Below are 21,175 nucleotides of genomic sequence, written 5' to 3' on the forward strand. Positions count from 1 at the left end.
CTGTAAATCGTTGCTGATTAATTTGAGTGGTTGACGTTTATGTATCTGCTACAATGTTGCAAGACACGCCAGCTCAGTTATAACGAAAGTTGTTTATGCTGTATAAAAAGTGATTTTTAAAAAACAATATAAAAAAAGCAACATTCAATGAGATAATGAGACAGGTTAGTAAAATTGATGCATGCAATATTTGCAGTACAGTTAGAAACTTTAGAAGATTTGCATTCAAATGATGATTTGTTTACAATTGATATTCATGTTTTAATAGAAGTGAAATTAGCTAGATGGATTCATCTCCTCAACAAAAATGTATGTATGTAAATGCTCATACTATCGTAGTGTTTATCCACTAAGAATACATTTCAGAAATCACACAGTGACATTATAGAGAATCCATTGCTTACAACATGTAGAACCAGTTGAGAGAGGTCCACGTTCTGCTCCTTGTGCACAAAGCGATGTCTAAAACCAAGTTTTTCCCGAAGAACTTAATCGGTCAGCACAGACATAAACCCTCTTAAGCACATATAGGATAAATTGAAACACTGTCTGCAAGTAATCACACAATGTCAATGCCAGACCATAGTGATGCTCTTGTGTCTGAATGAAAGCAAATCCGTGCAGTCATGTTCCATCAAATAAACTATCCCTAAAAAAAAAATCTCAATATTAGTAACCTCAGATGGGCGTGGTGTGTATCCAGAGACTTGAAATGTTGAGAAGTTCAAGATAAATGTATTTACACACGTTTATTAGCTCGAAAGTGATTCGTTGCCAAATCAGTGGTGCAGTGAAAGCATTGCACAGGTTGCACATTAGATGTACTTCACAGGCTGTAGTGCGATTTGTTGGTGATGTCGTCTTTTATGGGAAAATCGAGCCATCTGGCAATATGGCAATGATGTTTTTGTGATTTTAAGAAGGTTTGAAGAACGTGTCTGTTTGCATTTAAATTATTAGACAGTGGTGTTTTCTTTTCTTTGGCAACCTTATTAGTAAAGTGAAGTACAAGGTCAACAAGAGTGTCTAAAGTCAACTTTTCTTAATGGGTTTGAGCCTTACGTGTGCTGTGATCAAATAATGACCACTTCTGAGTACAGTCAAGAGATCTCCATCATGTCAGGGGGGTTAATGGAGCTTCTAGAGTCTGTGAGATGCGACCTCTGAACTCTCATCTCCAGCCACAACAAACAAACAGGATCTATCCAATTCACCATATAAATACCATCACTGCTACTTACACAAGTTCCCTTCACAGGTGAATTGAGTTTGTTTGATGTGAGACCGGAAGAAGTAACTGAGGGTCGTGCTCTGCTTTAGCTTAATAACATATGGATGGGGGCAGACTGTAGCATCTGTGTCTTGACACTTGATTTCTGTGAGTCACTTTCTATACGGTTTGTTATGACTTATAGCTACAAGTATATGCTAGAATCAAAGGCTGAGATGCGTAATGTCTTGACATCCCTGTGCATGCATTAACATTAGTAGCTGACAGATCACCTTCCTTTATCCTGGACCTCTTTAGTGTACTGTTAACTTCAAATTCAGGACGTCACATTAATCACCTAAGTTTTCCTATATCCAAAGAAATAAGCAATTTGATCCAATTTTAACTTCCTACAATTCGAGGTGATCTGGAGTTCATAACCGATGGTCTGAAGTACTAAGAACACCATCCCTCAAAAGTATTGTTCAGGCAGAAAATGGTGCAAAACACTTCAAATGTTCGGTGTATTTTTCTAGACCTTGTCACTTTTCATTCTTTACCCGCTCTCTCTTTATACCAGTGCAGACCAACACCTGTCGTGGTTATGGATTGTAACATAAAACAGAGAGTTTGACCCAAAATTATGATTAGATGAGCCACATTGGAAGTCATTGAAAAATGACAATGAACCTATTAATGTGGCTTCTTTTTGTTGCCTAGCAACTACAAACTACCTATAATTAGAGCTGCCTAAAATGACCTGTATAATTTGCAGACTACTTTAAAAAAATGTCCTACCTACAGAACCTTAAAATCTTAGTATGTTACAAAAGCAGTACAATGATTTTACAACAAGTTAAGTGTAGGTGCTAAATTACCTTCCAGCACGTGTGTGTGGAGTTCTCACCTTGAATATACACAGATGCTAGAATGACGTCACACAAGAAAGAAAAAAAACACTTGACTAATAGATACGTCTTAAAATTGTCCTATTTTAAGTAAAAAACAACATTTAATTGGCTTGAAAATGCCTCTGCAATACTTAATTGCTATTTATAAATATCATAAATAAATAATAAAATCCTTTATTTATAATCTCAACTCATTTACCAATTTTTATTTGACTTAACATTTCAGTAGTCCATGGTTAAATTATTGGAACATACAGGTATACGGCATACATTATTCTGGTTTAATTAATTTTTTAATTTTTTAAGTTCTAGTCTTTGATCAAGTTGGGAAAGCATAAATGGTCTTAAAATTTCAGTTCTCTATCTTGATTGCAATCCTGCTGATGTCACTAGTGTGTTAGGCCCACTTCATCATGTAAATTACACGTTTATGAATTTAACAGATGCTTTTAACTACAGTGCATTCAATATATACATAAATGTATGATCACATGTGTGATCTCTATCCTAAAGAGAGAGAATACAGAATGTTGCTCTGCTATTTCTTATTTGTAGAGCTCCCTCTGGTGTCTAAATACTGATTGTTTCACCCATTTAAAGGGATAGTTCATCCGAAAAAAATATTGTCATCATTTACTCACCCTCTTGTCATTTCAGCATTACTTTCTTTCTTCTGCAGAACACAAAAGAAGATATTTTGAAAAATGTTAGCTGGACCACATTCACTTCAACTGCAGTTCGGTTACCAACTTTCAGTATCTTCTTTTGTGTTCTGCGGAAGGAAGAATGATAAAATAATTAAAATGTTTGGGTGAACTATCACTAAATATTTTCGTTATATTGTTATATTTATTATAAACAGAATTATTATAAATATTGAATCATATTAATAAAATAAATACAATATTTATTTATTAAAAATAGGTTTTACAAATATATATTTTATATATGGGCTATGAATATACAGTACAGTATAAAAAAATAAGTAAAATAAATAAATATTATAAAAAATAAAAGGGCCAAAGCATTAAAAGTTTCATTCACACACTAAGACTCAATAAAATACATTCTTTTGAAATGACTCCAATTTACTCAAGATCTGATTCATCCTTTAACTCCACAGAGGAACTGGGGTGAGTGAAAACTGATCTACAATCAGAATTCCAAAGTGACAAAACAGCCCAGAACTGGTTTGCGGCTAATGACATGCAATGTAAGACCTTTGAGAGCTTAACATTCATTTATGCGACAAGTGATGTGAATACACAGAAACATGAGAACGATTGGTTGTCAGGAGAAAGAATTGCACATAGATATCACAGCGGGGGTCTGTGTATTAATTTATTTTCCATTCAGAGATGAGAGTTGTAGTCCGTTTGTGGGAGGAGTCACATGCATGTTGTCATTTACTCCACACAAAGCCTTGCTGAACTCGCAGAGTGAGTTTCTGTCCAGTGTGTTTAATAAATACAAACCCCACCTATACGTAGGTTTTCATAACAACCTGTAGTTAAAGTTTGGGTGACGTAGTTGTGTTAGTCTACCTGGTCTAATAACCAATGGCTTGTAGGTTTAGAACAAAATAGCACAGAGTCACAGTGTTTGCTTGCATAATATGCTGCCCTCACAATGTATGTGGATACCAAGTAATAACTTACAGTACCAGTGCTTGAATGCATGATATAGCAAAATAGAAATTTGTGAGGTTTAATAATAAAAACAATAGATCGAGTGGTTTCCAGAGAGAGCTGAAGTTAGTCCCAGACTCAGATGCATGTTAGAGCTATCTTAACTAGAAATTAGGGCTGCAACAACAGTTATTTTGATAGTCGACTAATCTAACGATTATTGGATCGATTAATCGACTATTATTTCAATGACTAATCAATACGTTTTTAATGATTATTCAGCGTTTGCAACTAGTTAAAAGATTGAGTTATAGATAATTTACGTAATGAATAAAATCAATTCAGCTTTTGAAATTTGCTTGAACCAACTGGTTACTCTCTTTAAGTTTGCTGATTCTGTCCAATTTCTTTCTATTTCATTTTCTACCGCTTATCCGAACTACCTCGGTTCACGGGGAGCCTGCGCCTATCTCAGGAGTCATCGGGCATCAAGGCAGGATACACCCTGGATGGAGTGCCAACCCATCGCAGGGCACACACACTCACTCATTCACTCACGCACTCACACCCTACGGACAATTTTTTCCAGAGATGCCAATCAACCTACCATGCATGTCTTTGGACCAGGGGAGGAAACCGGAGTACCCGGAGGAAACCCCCGAGGCACGGGGAGAACATGCAAACTCCACACACAAGTCGGAAGCGGGAATCGAACCCCAACCCTGGAGGTGTGAGGCGAACGTGCTAACCACTAAGCCACCGTGCCCCCCACTCTGTCCAACTCGAATCACACAAATACTCTCTCTCTAGAAACTTTTAAATACAAATAAAAATAAATAAATCAGGTACATTAAAGGCATTTTTTTTTAATGTAAACAAATCTCTTGACAGAAGCATTAAGCAGCATTTATATGAAAACAGTTCAGTTTAACTCTATCCCCGTCCACCAGTTGCCAGCCTACGCCAGCGTTTTTTACATTTTTACCAAACTTTGATGGCTCACACTACATTTCTGTAAAGAATATATGGACAAACAATATGTCCAATGAAAGAACACAGTCTCTGCTTTTAAACAAAGGAAACCGTATTCTTCACACTTGATTTGATCTTTTTTATCACTCCTTGGATGTGGGAAGGTTTCTTCAAAAATGCATCACTTTGATTAAAAGATCATTTTGAGTCAATTTGTTTTTTTTTGTCAAAGATTCCGCACAGATTACACTCAGAACAATCATTAAAAACCGATAAGAAATAAACTAAGGTTCTAGGATTCTGTATTTTCCCGAAAGGTTTGTAACAGCGCCACCTGCTGTACAACAGTATAACCACTGATTGCCGTTATAACTCGTTTGGCGGGGAACCGTTTTTTTTAATGACGAGATAAATCATCACTCATGTCGGTGAAAGAGTTAATGAAAAAGAGCAAGAAACAGAAGAAAATATTTTAAAATAAAGTCAAGATATAAGACTCCTATCACTTAACTTCCATCTCTTATAAGGATTTTCCGCTCATGTAATACCTTATAGTGTTTTTACTTTGACAAAACAGGCTTGACTCTCAAACTCGATCAAAGCTTTTTACTTTGCAAAACAAATTATAACATAACTGTAATTATATGATTATTGTTGTTATTATCATTATTGTTATTATTGCATTCTCTTATAAAAAGATTCACCGCTAAATTAGTTAGTTAGGTCTAGATTGAGAACACTCGCCTCTCTTCTGCTCATTCTCCGGGATGTTTCCTTTTAAATACTCCAGCATGCAGGTTGTGCTGATGTGAAGGTCAAATTCCGCCTTGCTTGCATTACACAACCGCATTTTGTCGTTTTCTATTTGGTGAATCTTTCCCACACTTTACTTGTTCACATTCGTTTGTACTCCGACATAATTCTCGCTGCGTGTCCTTCTACTGCGATAGCATTCGAGAAGGCTGCATTACACTCTAGCGCTACAGTGCCGTAGCGGTCAAATTGTGATATTGCAGGCCCTTAAATTAAGTCACGTAATCAAACGACTACTCGACAACAAGAATATTTGTCGACAATTTTTTATTGTCGACAATGTCGACTAATCGTTTCAGCCCTACTAGAAATTGACATTTCTTAAAAATATCAGTGCCTTTTTTTTGTCTCAATATCCACACCAATGTTTTTGAATTTTTTTTGAAGGCATGTTTATGTTCAAATTTAATAGAAAAGGTTTTCTTCGGAATGCTTTCAGGTTGTCAAACATTAGTGGAAATGTCAGTTTAATGATAGGAATTACTCCTGTGGTTACTCTTGTATGAACTTCACATAACCACCTAACATCACATTGAGACCAAGTGGTTAAAGTAATTTAAATATGACTGATTTGTTGTCAAATTATAGCAACACACAACAGTGGCTGTAGTGTGTTAATATTTACAAAATCAAACCTATTGTCAGTAGTGGTTAGAGTACTGGAATTTTGTACTCTACTGAAGTACAAGTAGCCTACTGTTCCATTGCTGAAATTGTACTCAATTACAAGTAAAAGTAGGCTACTGGTGTTAAAAAAGTAATTGAGTAAAAGTAAAAATTACTACTAGTTACTAGTTACATTTTAGGCGGTGTTATCTAATAACTTCCATCCATCCATCCATTTTCTACCGCTTATCCGAACTACCTCGGGTCACGGGGAGCCTGCGCCTATCTCAGGAGTCATCGGGCATCAAGGCAGGATACCAGGGGCGTCGCAACCGTGGGGGATGTGGGTGTTTTAACACCCACACTTTTCCCGGTGAAAGGGTTAAACACCCGCACTTTTTTTTGCAGTTTTTCAGCAGTTTTGTACAAACGCCTTACAGCAGTCGCTCCAGCGTTTCTCTTACCGCTCTGTGTCTGCGCTCGATGCGGCTGCTTCCTCTCCTCTCCCCTCCCACTCAATCAGAACACCGGCTTTGAGTGTGACCGGATGGTGATTGGCTGTTCTGTCTTAAGTCCCGCCTCTCTTGGTGTGTTAGATTTATCGGTTAGCTCGTGCTGAGGAGGCGGGAACGGTTATGGTTATTTACGTCTTCCTTTTCCAGCGACTTTGAATGAGTGTTTATGCCTTCGACGTTTTTAAATAACCTTGATAGGTGTTTGGGGAGATGTTCTGTTTATGTTTTGTTGATATGTCGAGTGTTTTCTGAATTATATTTAGTTTTTAGACTAATGCTAATTGCAAATTGGGATATTGTTCAGAAATAGCTAAATTTGGTTATTTATGTGGCATGCAATGTATAAAGTAACTGTGATGAAGAAGGCAGGGAATTGACGAGGAGGAGGGACAAATTGTCCTTGTTGAGCAGTTTATTTATGGGTTTATTGATTTTGATATTTTGAACATTGCTTTTTTTGTTTAGCTGAATACTTTTGTGGATACTTACCTATTATGTTTGATTGTACCTGTTGAAGAACTATGAACGAAAAGTGTATATTATTTTAATGTTTAAAAACAGAAAATTGTTAGATTATTTATACCACCAGAGAAAAAGCTTTGCGTGGGCGTTTTTTTATATCTCCCCTTTTCAAGGTGCAAGTAAGCAAACTTTAGCGGTCACAGTCACAGTCCTGTCAGACCAATGTCACTATCAAGTTTGCCACTGTCTTTCCCCCCTCGGATTATTAAAGTATTTCTGATTCATTAGCAAGTCTACTGTTGTGTATTTTCACACAGAGTTTTGACTTATTTTCTGTGTGTTCCGAATGTGTTTTTATACTTTTTATACTAGTATCACACATTTAAATGGGAAGCTTTTTATATCTTGTATGTTATACCTTTTGTACCTTTCTGTCATTACATTCAAGGTTTTCATTGTTAACAAACAAAACACATCCATCCCCCGCACTTTTGAAAAGCTTGCTACGCCCCTGCAGGATACACCCTGGATGCAGTGCCAACCCATCGCAGGGCATCTAATAACTTAAGAAATATTATTAATAATCACATTTGAAGATTTATACAGAAAATAGCTACTTATAACAAAACACATCTTTACTGATAAAGCATATAACTGGATACAACTCAGACAAAATAACCATTCAATGTGTTTGTTCTATCGGTCTATTATGAGCTCAGTTTTTCAGTTAAAACCATTTATGCGCTTTCTGTTCAATCGTGTGTTCTAGGCCCCACAATGCATAAATTAATAAGAGCGCCAAATACTGCATGCAACAAATGCAAAACATTTGTAACTTAATTGCATTGGATTAGCATTAACAGTCATGTCTGTAGAGGAGCTGGCTGATCAATTACTGAACCTTAAGCCATCCAAGACGTATTTGACATTGTTTCTTAGGTAGAACAATAAAGATTTTTACCTGTAGTTGTGGTCCATGGTTTTCCAAAAAAAAAATCAAGTACACAGGTTAATGGATATTTTTATCTCATGAAATAGCCGTTTGGATGAAGCTTGGCGAACGGAGTGATACAGGAACTCAACATTTCTCCATATCTCGGACGAGCCTTCGTATTGCGTCCCTTTCCGGCAGTGACTTTCAAGTGTGAAAACCCGCCATTTGATTCGCATCCAGCCTGCCGGACACGTTCATACTCCTCCACACATTCATCCTCCTCCATGATTAAACTACATTGGCGGCAGTCTTGAAATCTGTGTGACGCAAGTTTTCAATGCGCGATTTCAGTGGACGTGGTTACGTGACTGGACAGATTATTCTCCTTAGACAATCACATGGAAATTAAACATTAAGTAGAGACGATAATGGCTGTGTCTCGTTTCGTTAGGATGCTTCCTCCGGAGGTCTCATTCGAAGGATGCTATGTCATCGAGGCTGTCTCGTTTCATACAATTAGGTGGGACACTAAGGAGGCACCCTTAAAATGCGACCTTCTTTGGCTAGAATTCGGAGGATACATGTCATGAGCTGTATCCTTCAAGTAGTCGTTGCTAGAGATAACCCACAATTCTTTGCGTCAGCCAACGTCTGTTATTTGAATAAACGGCAACAGCTGCACATTCAATCAAATATGTGGCGTTGAAATGTTAACAGTTTACAATTTGTGTCACGTTCTTATAATCTTAGCAGGCATATGTAAGTAAATAGGTTTACAAGTGTTTATTGATTTTTGAACGTTTTGAAACAGTGATGCAAACATTTTATATTTGTTTAACTCTTTTGGCATTGTTAAGGTAAGAAAGTAACCAACTTTTTATCTCTAAAATCATGTAGAAATTATTTAAATTAATTTGAGAGTTGTGCGAGTGCAACGTGTTGTCATAGCAACGTGGTACTTCCTGTTTCCTTTTCTGCCAGTATGTCCTAAGAAGGCTGTCTCGTTTAATTCTAAATTGAGAATCCTCCGTATACTGAATTGTTTAGAGGATGATACCTATGTAGGACACAAGTACCCAGCCTTACGAAACGAGACACAGCTAATGTGAGGAAACATAGAGCAGTAAAAGTACAGGTACAGCACTAAAAATGTACTCAAGTAAAAATACACTGTTTTTAATGTACTTAAAAAAGTAAATTTCCTTAAAAACCTACTCAATTACAGTAATTTGAGTATTTGTAGTTGCTACAATACACCACTGCCCATTGTTTTTAATGTCTTAAAGACCCAATGAAATATGAATAAATCTGCAGCTGTGTTCGATGTATTGACAAACCCTGAAAAAGGGTCAAGGCTGTATCCTTTAATAAAGGTACAGATATGTTTACGAATATGTATCTCTGAGGTACTAATATCCATTTATTTATTAGGTGCAAGGCCCTGAGGAAAGGAAATCAAACATGAGATCTCATTATCATCTCAAATCTTTGTCCAAAACAGAAATTAGATCAAGTGAACATCAAATTGAGACATAAGATTAAATCTCCTTCTTCTCACATGTTTCTACTGAGACAAGAAATGTCGAAATTCAGAAGAGATCTCCATAACATCTCACGCTGTACTCAGATTATTGTCCTTCGCTAAAGACTCTAACATTCTAGCATGTTTCTCCTCTAAAGTTTCATAAGAGATCTCAATAACATCACACACTGTGCTCAGATTATTCCCTTTAGCTAAATACTGTAACATTCTCAGATTCATCTCCTCTAGAGTTTCATAAGAGATCTCCGTAACATCTCACACTGTGCTCAGATTATTTTCCTTCATTTAAGACTCTAACATACTTACAATTATATCTCCTCAAAGTTTTATAAGAGATCTCCGTAACATCTCACACTTTGCTCAGACTTTTCTCCTTAGCTATAAACTCTAACATTCTCTGATTTATCACATCTAAAGGTTGTAAACAGAGTATGTCAAAATAATCAATTAGTTGGGGATTGAGTCATAAATCATTTAATGTGCCATTTCCAACCATACCGGGTTGGCCATTCAGCAAAGAATGCTCCATGGTTACTTATCCGGTTTATCTTCCTGATAACAGCATATGATACAGTACATTACTATTTATTTTCTAGCAAGAAATAATGTGCCATATGCACTTAAATTGTACAGCTTTCGTATTGCATCAACAAATAAGGAGTAACATAAACCTTATTTCTGCATTTTTTGCCTAATAAAATAGGCCTATTTATTGGTGCCCACTTAGTGAAGTTTGTGAACCCTCTTAAACTCTTAGAGGATACACATACAATTAAAAATCTGACAGTGACAGACAAAATGTATAGTTTCTCTTATCGTTTGATAAATAATCACAGTTACAGTGAACTATGAGGATACAGTGGAAATAATTATTGATCCCCTGCTGCTTTTGTAAGTTTGCCTGCTTACAAAGAAATGAAGGGTCTATCATTTTTATGGTGGGTTTACTTTAACTTATGGAGACAGAACACACACAAAAAAATCAGGGAATCTTTTTAATTTATATAAAGGTTATAAATTGATTTGCATTTCAGTCAGTGAAATAGGTATTTGATCCCCGAGTAAAACATAACATTGTACTTGGTGGAGAAACCCTTGTTTGCAAGCACAGAGGTCAGACATTTCTAATAGTTGTTCACAAGGTTTGCACATGTGTCAGGATACGTTTAGTTCACTCCTCTGTAAATCTTCGAGGTTTCTTGGCTGTCGCTCAGCAAATTGGAGTTTTAGCCTTCTTCACAGATTTTCTATAGGACTCGGGTCTAGAGACTGGCTAGGACATCATTGTCCAACTTCAGACGAGCCAGACAGGCCTTCTTGTGCAGGAGGACCTTGCGGCTGCTTCAGGATTTCAATCTATTGTGGCGTAGTGTGTTACCAATGATTGCTTGCTAACTGTGCTCCCAATTGTCTTGAAATGATTAACAAGTTTCTTCCCTGTAGTTTTGGAAATCTTGAAGTGAGATCCAGAACCAGGGCATTTAATAATAGTTATTTTGTATTTCTTCTTTATCCAAATAATCACACCAACAGATTTATCCTTCTCACCAAGCTTCTGTCTGTAGCCTGCTCAAGGTTTGTGCAGGTCTACAATTTTGTCCCTGACATCCTTTAAAACCTATTTGGTCTGGACCATGGTGGTGGAAATTAGGAGTACTTTCTAAAAGTGACAGGACTAATCTGTGGTGCATATAGGCACAAAACCAATCTGTGGAGCCAGAATCCTTGCTAGATGGTAGGGGATCAAATACTTATTTCACTGACTGAAATGCCAATCAGTTTATAACCTTTATAAAAAAAATCACCAGATTTTTTATAATCTTCATTTCTTTGTTAGCATTGAAATATACAAAATCAGCAGGAGGTCAAATAATTATTTCCCTCAATGTATGAATAGAGAAAAGTCGCCCAACCAGAATATGTGATTGCCCCCCAGTCAAGCCAGCCTAGAACCGACCCTGGCCCCAGGGACAGCTTGTTTTAAGATATCCTTACGGCTAACATATTGATACTAAAAGCAAAAGAAACTCAGTTTTCTTGGGGATTTGAAATGCTTTAACTAACCATTTACTAACCATGCAATATTACAGTAAAACACTAAGAATGTATAGCAATAGCTTGAACCCAACTCTGGCAGATGAGTTTTGCAAAAGACTTGTTAGGGCGTTGCTAGGTGGTTTCCTATAAGCCCAAGTACGAAGTACACACATGATATTTCGTTCCCAATGAAAACTAGTAAATAACGTAGTATACATGTTCAATCACCAAGAATTCATTCAAAAAATGAATTTATTTAGGCATCACATTCAAACACTTGTAATACTAATAACTGAAGCCTACATGTTTGATTAGTCATTCAGTTGACATTTGCAATATTTGCATTCATAGCATTTCAGTACCGCATTGTCATTTCACATCCTCAAGATGCACATCTCAACAATACAAAACTGAGATATTAAAAATGAAACAACAAACATATCAAAATATTCTTCATTGTCTGTATAAAGTCTTCACACAGTTATACCCGGAATAAATTAGGTGGGATTATAATTAGGGACACTTTCACGGCTCTAGCACTGTGAGACCCTGAATCAAGGGCCGCATTCATTTACTAAGTAACGGTGACACATACTGGCTTCCATTCGCACCGTGTGATGGAAGGAACAGTACGGCCTCACTGAAACCCAACCTGTTCAGAACCTGATCTGTGCCTGTGAACCGTTGCTCCAGCAATTATGTGTCTGTTTGAATGGCATGTTACCCTATGTGTGTGTTTGTGTGTATGTGCACGCAGTGCTGCTCTGCTAGTGAGCCAAGGCTCAGCTCTTTATATGTGCATCACACAAAGTGGCCTTTGTCTGCCCATGCTTCTGCTCTCTCCATCCACGCACACACATTCGAGGCATTCAGTCCACCTTCAGGTTATTGTGTGACTGCTGTGCATGGCTTTGAGTCTTGGAGTCCCAGGGTTTGCTGGGCAAGAGGATCATGGCCAGAATGCTGATGATATGCACATGAAAGTACATCGACCTGAGGAACGGAAAGGACACGCCGACATAAGATTAACAGCACAATCGTAAAGCAGCATTTTTTTCTGACTGCATTACTAAAAATACATTTAAGCTTTAATTATTAAAGATTTTCCTTAAAAAATAAAAAGTATTTCTTAAGGCATTTGGCATTGTGACATTACTTTCACCACAACAACACAAATTTCTCCTCCTAAATTGTGCATGACAGGCCTAAGATCCATTTGCTCGTGGCAAACAAATTCTTAGTTTATTGCTTTCATGTTCAAGAGTTACACCTCTAGAATTATCTGCATTTATTTTTTTATTTTTTTGCTGTTGTCTATGACCTTTTTGTTACCTTAACCAGAAAACTGATCTCAAAAGAAAGTATCAACAGCTATATATGTGTTTTTCAAGGGATACTTCACACACAAATTATAATTCTGTCATGAATTACTCACTCTCTAGTTGTTCTAATCCAGCATAAATGTTTTTGTTTGGTTGAACACAGAGAAAGATATTTGGACTAACGCTTGTAACCAAACTGTTCTTGGACCCCATTGACTACCATAGTAGGAAAAATGACAATGGAATTCAACGGTGCACCAGAACTGTTTGCTGTCCTACATTCTTCAAAATATCTTCTTTTGTGTTTAACAGAACATAAAAACTGATAAAGTATTTTTTCCTACTATGGGAGACAACGGTGGCCAAGAAAGGTTTGGTTATAAACATTCTACCCGACATCTTTCTAGGTGTACAACATCACAACAAAGAAATTTATACAGATTTAGAACAACTCAAAGGTGTTCCAAAACAAAAAATTGGTACTTAGCTTCGTACACTGCGATAGGCTTACTGAGATGCATTGCTGTCCTTGTATTGTTCTAATTGCTTCTGTTGTTCACCTCATTCGTAAGTCGCTTTGGATAAAAGCGTCTTCTAAATGACTAAACGATGAGAGAATTTATATTTTTGGGTGAACTACACCTTTAATATTCGAATGTTAGTAAAAATTGGAAAAACAAAACACTTTTAGATATCATTCTGCTTTTGTGATCATTGAATGCGCTTATTTTTGGAAGCTCGTTTAAAGCCAATTAGATAAAAAGCACATACAAAAGACACGAACAGCATACCATTAGACCTGCTGTTTGTTTCTGCTGTTCGGCATTAATCCTAAAATAATAATCATTCGTTTGCCTACGCAATACTAGGCAAACAGACACGGTACCTGTAATACATCACTGTGGGCTCCACTGCCAGCAGAAGGAAAGGCATAACAATGTAGCAGATAGTCAGCTGAGTGGCAGCCCAGGTCACCACATCGTAACACAACTTGAGCTGCCGGGAGGACAAGAAATACTGGCGGAAGTTTCTGCGCACCTGATACATCGAAGCAAAAGAAAGGGGAGTTATGAGCGAGTGGTTAACAGGTGTGGCTGAGAATAAATGCTGATAAATGAGTCATCTGACATGGATTCATATGAGTCAGTGTGTAAAACTTGCATGTATGCTGTGAGAGGAAACAGAAACAGATACTGAAAAGAATGAGAGTGTTAAGGATGAATGTTGTGACTGACAGAAAATGCAGTGCGACCAGTCCAACAGCACAGATGCAAGGAATGATACAGCAGGAGCCTATAGTGAATTGAGCTAAATCAGACTGAACTTTATTTTGGGGACATGTTAATAAAAAAATTATCTTTCTTTTAAATTCTAAAAATGCTAAATGCTTACATCTAGGGCTAGTCTAATGTAAATATAAATAGGCTGTATATGAAAACAAAAGGAATCAGTGGTCTCCACAATATAAAATATGTTTTAATTAATTAGTTAATAGAAAAACATGAAAAGACACAAGATACAAAAGCAAATGTGCATGTGCAAGACTCACAGCGCGAGCTGCAAAGGTGATGGGTACAGCTGAGATGAAAGTAAAGTAGTATCCTGGGTAAACTCCGTGCCAGATGGCCGACAGCACAAATGTGAGGGGCACGGCGTAATATGGAGCTCGATCGTAACACACCCTGAGGAACAGCACAGGAAAACATGTGACATAACAGAGCAGACTGTTAATAGCTGTAATAAATAGCCGAAAAAATGGAAACTACAGATGCACCAACATGTACAGTAAGAATAAAATGCACCTTTTCAGCCACAAAGCAGTCTGTATATTCCAGCTGTCAATAAATGATTTTAAACTTGTCGCAGTCTGCGGGGAAAAAAATTACTTTTTACTGAATAAACAATATATTTGACAAAATGTTGATATCGAATATCCACAATACAACAAAAAACTACAGTAGTGAACAAACCTCTATCTTCCAAATGTAAACGTTGGAGAGGAGGTCCCAAGACACTTTTCCATTCTCATCCATGCCGCTGATTCCATACCCCGCTGCATTATGAATGGCTTCCGCTGTAAATCAGACCATACGTGGATGTTTTTTAAACCAGTAGTGTACCAGTTTATTTTTGTTAAAGATTTTACACATTTCCCATTTTTTTTCCCCCATGATCATTAAAACCCTGAAATCTAAAAATTGGTGGTAGAATAATCGCATACTCTTACGTGTTGTTCTTGTGTTTCTGCCTACACTGAATAGCACAAAATAAAAGGCAAACAGTTCAGCCAGTATGTCTATGATCTTTGACACCCTTTCAGCCCATCCTACTGTCTCCGTATCTGGTAACAATCCGCTTCTCCCGTCTGCTTACCGAGGGTCCACGCAAAGTAGAACTTGGGTCTGGCTGCCTGGATGGAAATGAAGGCGTAGCCCAGTCTGGTAATGAAAGAGGCCTCGCTGATGAATTGCGGGTCCACGTTGTAGGCTATGGGGAATGCTTTGGTGATGATGAAGAACCACAGCAGACAGCCAACGCACACCAGAAGCTTATTAATCACAGTCTTCTGTGAAAGAACAGTAGTCATATATCTTAAGGAAGGAAATGAACGCTGAAACCAGAAGCACTCTGGGAAATATGCATGACAACGTGGTTAATTCACAAAACCAAAGAAGCCTCGACAGTTCAAAGCAATTGAGGGTTTGATCATGACAACTATTAGTCCAACTGTTCAATCTTAAGCTTTTTTGTGGATCTTTCTTTCTTAAGGAATTGGTTGAATGAATCTGTCTTTGTGTCTCACCACAGGCGACGGTTCAGGCATTTTGTCCCAGCCATTCTGCTGCGAGCTGGCGTCTTTAACACTTCTCAGTGTGCTCTGAATATGATGGCCCTCTATAAACTCCAGGTAGTCCTTATAGTTACTGCAAGGCCCAACCAGGATGCTCAGGAAATTTATATTGTAGCTGAGGTACTTCAACAGCGATGGCTTCGAGCTGTAAAGGGAGATAGTAGATTCACAATGAGGCAGCGAAGAGTTTTACTTGTTCTTACATAACACTGAATGGAAACATTTACTGATGTCCATCGAGAAACATCTGCATCACGTAGAGCATTGCGTACGAATGCGGGTAAATTGTACTATCAGTAATATGAGAATGTTTCATTTAGACTTCTGTGTTAAGCTGTTTTACAAAATAAGCTGCTTTTTCTACATTAACTAATATATGTTTTAATCCTAAACATTGAGAAGAAGATGATGGACACAGTATTTGAGTTCTTAGGTCAAAGTTTTGTGTTTATTTGTTTTTGTTTTATCTGTTTATTGACTCTTCTTCTGTTTAAGCAATATGCATACTGATATTATTTTATATTTATATTTCTATAAAAATTCTTTGATGAAAATCTCGATGTATAAATTCAATAATAAAATACTAAATATTAATCAACTAAAGCTGGTAAAAATTTGAGATTCAACAGATTATTACCAAACAGACAGCAATATAAAACTTTAACCAAAATTATCATATCGTCACTGTCCTACCGAAACCTTGGATGTCCAAATTGTTTTTAAGGAGATGAAAAAACATTTTACTTTTTAATTGTCAAAGTTGACAACTTGTTGATTCTTTTATTGATTAGATATTTGCAGTGCCCAGTGACGAAACATGAAGGGTAATATTAAGGATTTATAGCCTAAATAAATATGTAAAAAATGTATTGAAGACAGCAGTGATATGAGGAATTTGATCAGATTATATGCGAACAATTTTTTGCCATACTGTTAAAATAAGAGCGTTAAATATTCATACTGTACTGCCAGCCGCCTTTGATCTTCTGTAAGTTTCTCCTGCTTTTGACACATCCCTGAAACATTGAAAAAGAACAAGTGTTTCCCTCACTGAAATACAGAACTCATTTTTAACATGTGCAGTACACAACACATTTATGGGATAGTATTTTAGATGAGACAGGAGAAATTATCTCACCATCATGCACCTGAAAAGCCAGTAAGGTGATCTTTTGTGTAATGATCATTAAAGGCCTGGAATTTAGAGGAGACATGTGAGATACATTTACAACATATAGTGCTTTCTTTTACATTACAAACAACATGAAACATTACTTTAAATGTGGTTTCAGACTAAAGCTATAGCTTTTGAGGATGGTTTAAATTAAATTGCAAAAAAACACACACCAAACATATTCACATGTCTTTGATAAAAAGTCAGTGTCTGTCCCAATTTCAAGTCTTAAGTTATAATTATAAGTCAAAGTTTACTTATGTGAGTAAGTTTTGATATATTTACCGTTGAAAATGTACAAAATAGCTTTATGGAACATGATCTTTACTTAATATCCTAATGATATTTCGCATAAAAGAAAATCTTAATTTTAATGCAAAAATCCAAAAGAGTATTTTTGGATATAAATACAAATGTTCCCATGCTATTTAAGATTGGTTTTGTGATGCGGGGTCACATATATAAATGTTTTTTATGGAAGAAATATTTTAGGTTTTATTTGAATCAGATGATTGTTTTTCCTGTAACACACTTTGAAAATGCTTAGTTTACTGTTATACTGTATTATAACTACTGCTCAAAAAAATCTTCTCTTTGTTTTCCCAATTGTAAATGGGTGGCTGTGGTAACTGGGAATTGTTTTCGCTTAAACTAAACCACACCCCATTACATAACATGTTGAATCCCTACACACATTTCATCATTATTATAAATGATTCCTTATTTCTGAAATGTTTTATGTGACAACATTTCCATATTAAAACATAGTTCATTTTCCTAAAAAGATTAAAACTGAAAGCATGGATGAGCCTTTTTTTGTTGATGACACAAAGAGCAAACTTGGCCCTGCTCTGACCCATTTGTGACCTATCACACTATCGTGGGTTGATTTGCAGTAATAGACGGGCAAATAGTATGCTCTCTGTCCTGCCGGCATACTGCTGACTTTGTGCAACAGAGGTCACGTGACGTTGGTCTGGTTTGGCACAGGCCAGAATTGGCAGGGCGGGTGCCACAGGAAAAGAACGTGCCAGTGAAACATCACAGCCAAAGTTTTTGTGTTGGCAACTTTTTTCCAGGATTTCCATCAGGAAACTACCATAAGTCAACCTAAACATCTCTAAATATAGTTATATGAATGATGCTGATAAAACACGCTTTCCAAATCACTTTCTCATTGAACGGAAAAAACCCTGTCAGCAATCGACTGCTGCACGTCTGGAATGCAGAGAACGGCAGTAACCACGAGAAATAGAACAAGAGGCTGCTGATGGAGGGAAAGATCAACAAATAAACAGGCCGAGAACTTCCTAATAGGATTCAGCTGATCTGACTCGTGCCTCCCTGCGGGACAAACGCCCGTCTGAGGGCCGCGACTGGACGACGTCAACAGCCTGCGCAGGTAACTGTTATCTCTCATTCTTATTTATCCAAGGGCGTGTAAAACCTCAGCAGATGAAAACGGACAAAACTCACAGATAAGAAACCAAACCAAGCCTTGAGGAGCGGCCAGATCAACACAGACGTAGGCGGGAGATTTTTTGTGTGCGAGACAGAGTTTGTAACTTGGCATATGAGATACGTGATTGATAAATGCGGTTTAATCTCGCTACAGTAAAACATTTTACAAAAATATATTCCTTTATCTCGCTTCATGGGCTGTGCCTAGCTTAAGATATTGAAGAATGATTTTCTTTGTTTCAAATCTTATCGGACACAACTTAGAGTAAAGAGACTTTAAGAGCATAGTTCAGTCACAGTTTAGACTGTGGTTTCTGGTCTATTTTCAGCGCTGACTCTTCAACTGACCCAAATTCTTCAAAACTTGTCTTCCCACTACTCATAAATCTCTTCGGTTGGTCAAACCATTACTCAACCATTAAACGCCCTACAGCTTATAGATACAATTTTCCATAGCATTTGACCGAAACCACGGCTTTTTTAAACCACGGCCCACGGAGGCACTTGCATCTGTTCAAACACATGCCTAAGAATGCAAATTAATAAATACAAAAGAACAGCAGACTACCAGATAAATTCCTCACCCTGAGAAGTCTGTGGACAGTATTCCATAGTTGAATATGATGACTCTGCTCACTTGGCAAATTGTGAGGTATCCAATCGATACAACCATTGTGTATCTGGAATAAGAGCATAAAGTGTTTTGGGGTTTCACAGAAGCATGCTGAGTTTCTAGTTAATGGATAAACAAAATTGACACCATTTGCACTGGATGATCAAAGCCTTTTCATAGACTTTAAGAGCACAAAATTCTAGTGCAAACGTAATGATTCATTTCATGGTGGCAAAACATAAAAAAACATCTTATTATATACAGTATGAAAAGGAGCTGATGTCATCTATTTAATGCCTTAGTAGGCCTACACATACAAAAGCAGCCCAGTTGTTCTTGCCACTGTAGTTATCTAAATCTGCTTTCTGTGGTATACCAGTTTTGAAATTCTTTCTTTAGTGGTCAGGTCAAAAACAAAAGGCCACCACCAACTCTGTCACAACAATTGAAAAATTCTGTAAAACAGTGCAAGACAGGTCCTACAGGACTTGTTTCCTGTTTGATACCATCACTAAGCACAACCTAAAAAAAGACACCCACCCTGTCCTGTACAGCAACCCCCCACCCCAAAATACAAGTTTCAAAGTTCAGAATGCTTTGGGTGATAATTGTTGCACAAAGCAACAAGGAATTACTTGCCTGTGAACATTATGGATACTGGCTTTGAGTATAATCCCATAGCAGGCCAACACCAAAATGAAGACGTGCACGGCATACCTGTCAAAGCAGGAACATCCACTAGAAATTATTTAGGATTGCAACATAATTACAATCTTAGTTTTTTCTGGCCCAGGTATCATTAAAAATCAAGCTAAAACATGCTGGGATATCCCTGCGATTGGATAAAATAAACCTTAGCCTCAAACCTAATTGGCTTCTCTCTTATCGAGTTTGTGACATCCTTTAATAAGCATTCAATGCACAACAATATAATTAATATAATAGGTTGGATGAGGTGGAAGTCACTTCCTCTTCATTACGAAATGTAAAATAATAGTAACACTACTGAATTGAGATCAACAGGTGCTGGAGGGAAAGACTGTGACTAGTGTGAATGGGAATGTTTATAAATATTTATATATAATTGTTTTCAACTATTATATGTTTGCATCTAAACAAACAAATAAACATGCATGTCGTATAAATTATTCATAAAATGATACCATCACATACGTTGATATATTATGTTGTGTGAATTGAAACATATGTCAGTGTATTCATTTACATAAAGTAGTTTGGAAACCTTAAGGGACTGCTGGACAGGTCTTACCAGCCAAAGCAGAACGTGATGAATGAAGCTCCGAGGAGAGCAGCGACGGCATGTCTGACCTCAGGTGTGGTGAACTGAGGAGTGAGATACAGACGAAACCAGACTGCAGCTGCTAGTCCAAACACCTGACACACAATGAAATTCACCTGTACAAGAGAGGGGAGCTTAACATGCTAAATATATCCTAAAATACATAATAATCATAACATGTGACAAGAACATGGTCAGAACCAACAGTTACGAATTTCATTTATAAGCTCCAATGACACCAGATGAAAAGTGGTTACACACTGTCTTCTTATAGAAAGTTCTGTCTGGATCTGACCAACAAAACATCTTATAGCCTTTGTTACATGACAGTATGATACTTTTGGGGGAATGTCTTTAAAGTAGGGAAGAGTTACACCATAACATACGGGAACTTAAAAGATGAAGTTTTCCAGGACAGACGCATCATGACAGACGTAATAAATCACTGACCTGATCCAGAGGAACTCCCACCAGATCACTCAGCGGATTTAACAGCGCTGATCCAGTGGTTTTAAACTCGATGGCTGTGTTCTCGTCCATTCTGCATGATGTAGATAAGTGTGACTACAAGTTTCGAGATCAAAGTGTCGCACTGCTCGTATCGCCAAACATTACAGGTGAAGCGTCGCGTCCGGGCGCTCGCGCTGTCTATCAGGAGATCAGCATCTCGAGGGAGGTTTTGAGTCGAAGGCAGAAACTAATTCTTCCTTTCCCTGTGAAAAACTTAGATGGAGTTTGAAGCAGATTGTCAAGGCGGGGCTGGTGAAGCTGTCAGATGGGCGTGTAGATTGAGCTCATTGGAGTGTGTTGAAATTCCAACCAC

General features: G+C 37.3%; 1 protein-coding gene across 2 annotated transcripts; it reads right to left on the reverse strand.

Annotated features, from left to right (window-relative positions):
- Positions 1 to 11,865: 11,865 nt before the first annotated feature.
- On the reverse strand, positions 11,866 to 21,091 carry mboat1 (membrane bound O-acyltransferase domain containing 1). 2 transcript variants are annotated; one of them, XM_056763463.1, is made up of 13 exons: positions 20,803 to 21,091; positions 20,323 to 20,468; positions 19,692 to 19,769; positions 19,024 to 19,119; positions 16,943 to 16,998; positions 16,766 to 16,820; positions 15,757 to 15,949; positions 15,327 to 15,516; positions 14,924 to 15,027; positions 14,756 to 14,820; positions 14,503 to 14,635; positions 13,840 to 13,991; positions 11,866 to 12,624 (listed from the first exon to the last, which is right to left on the reverse strand). In XM_056763463.1, the coding sequence occupies exons 1-13, from the start codon at positions 20,890 to 20,892 to the stop codon at positions 12,501 to 12,503; spliced, it is 1,482 nt and encodes a 493-aa protein (XP_056619441.1). In that variant the 5' UTR covers positions 20,893 to 21,091; the 3' UTR covers positions 11,866 to 12,500. The 2 variants fall into 2 exon arrangements, with proteins under 2 accessions (XP_056619441.1, XP_056619440.1); XM_056763462.1 differs by having other exon boundaries at positions 15,327 to 15,519; positions 20,803 to 21,090.
- Positions 21,092 to 21,175: the final 84 nt, after the last annotated feature.

Source organism: Triplophysa dalaica, chromosome 12, assembly GCF_015846415.1.
Source record: "Triplophysa dalaica isolate WHDGS20190420 chromosome 12, ASM1584641v1, whole genome shotgun sequence".
Classification (NCBI taxonomy): domain Eukaryota; kingdom Metazoa; phylum Chordata; class Actinopteri; order Cypriniformes; family Nemacheilidae; genus Triplophysa; species Triplophysa dalaica.

Excerpts from the sequence above, each read along its gene's own strand:
- mboat1 (XM_056763462.1), bottom strand. The coding sequence starts at position 20,892 with ATGGACGAGAACACAGCCATCGAGTTTAAAACCACTGGATCAGCGCTG. Across the intron at positions 15,520-15,756 it reads TGCCTGAACCGTCGCCTGTG|AAGACTGTGATTAATAAGCT; the intron begins GTGAGACACAAA and ends GTTCTTTCACAG. Across the intron at positions 15,028-15,326 it reads CTACTTTGCGTGGACCCTCG|CGGAAGCCATTCATAATGCA; the intron begins GTAAGCAGACGG and ends TCTGATTTACAG.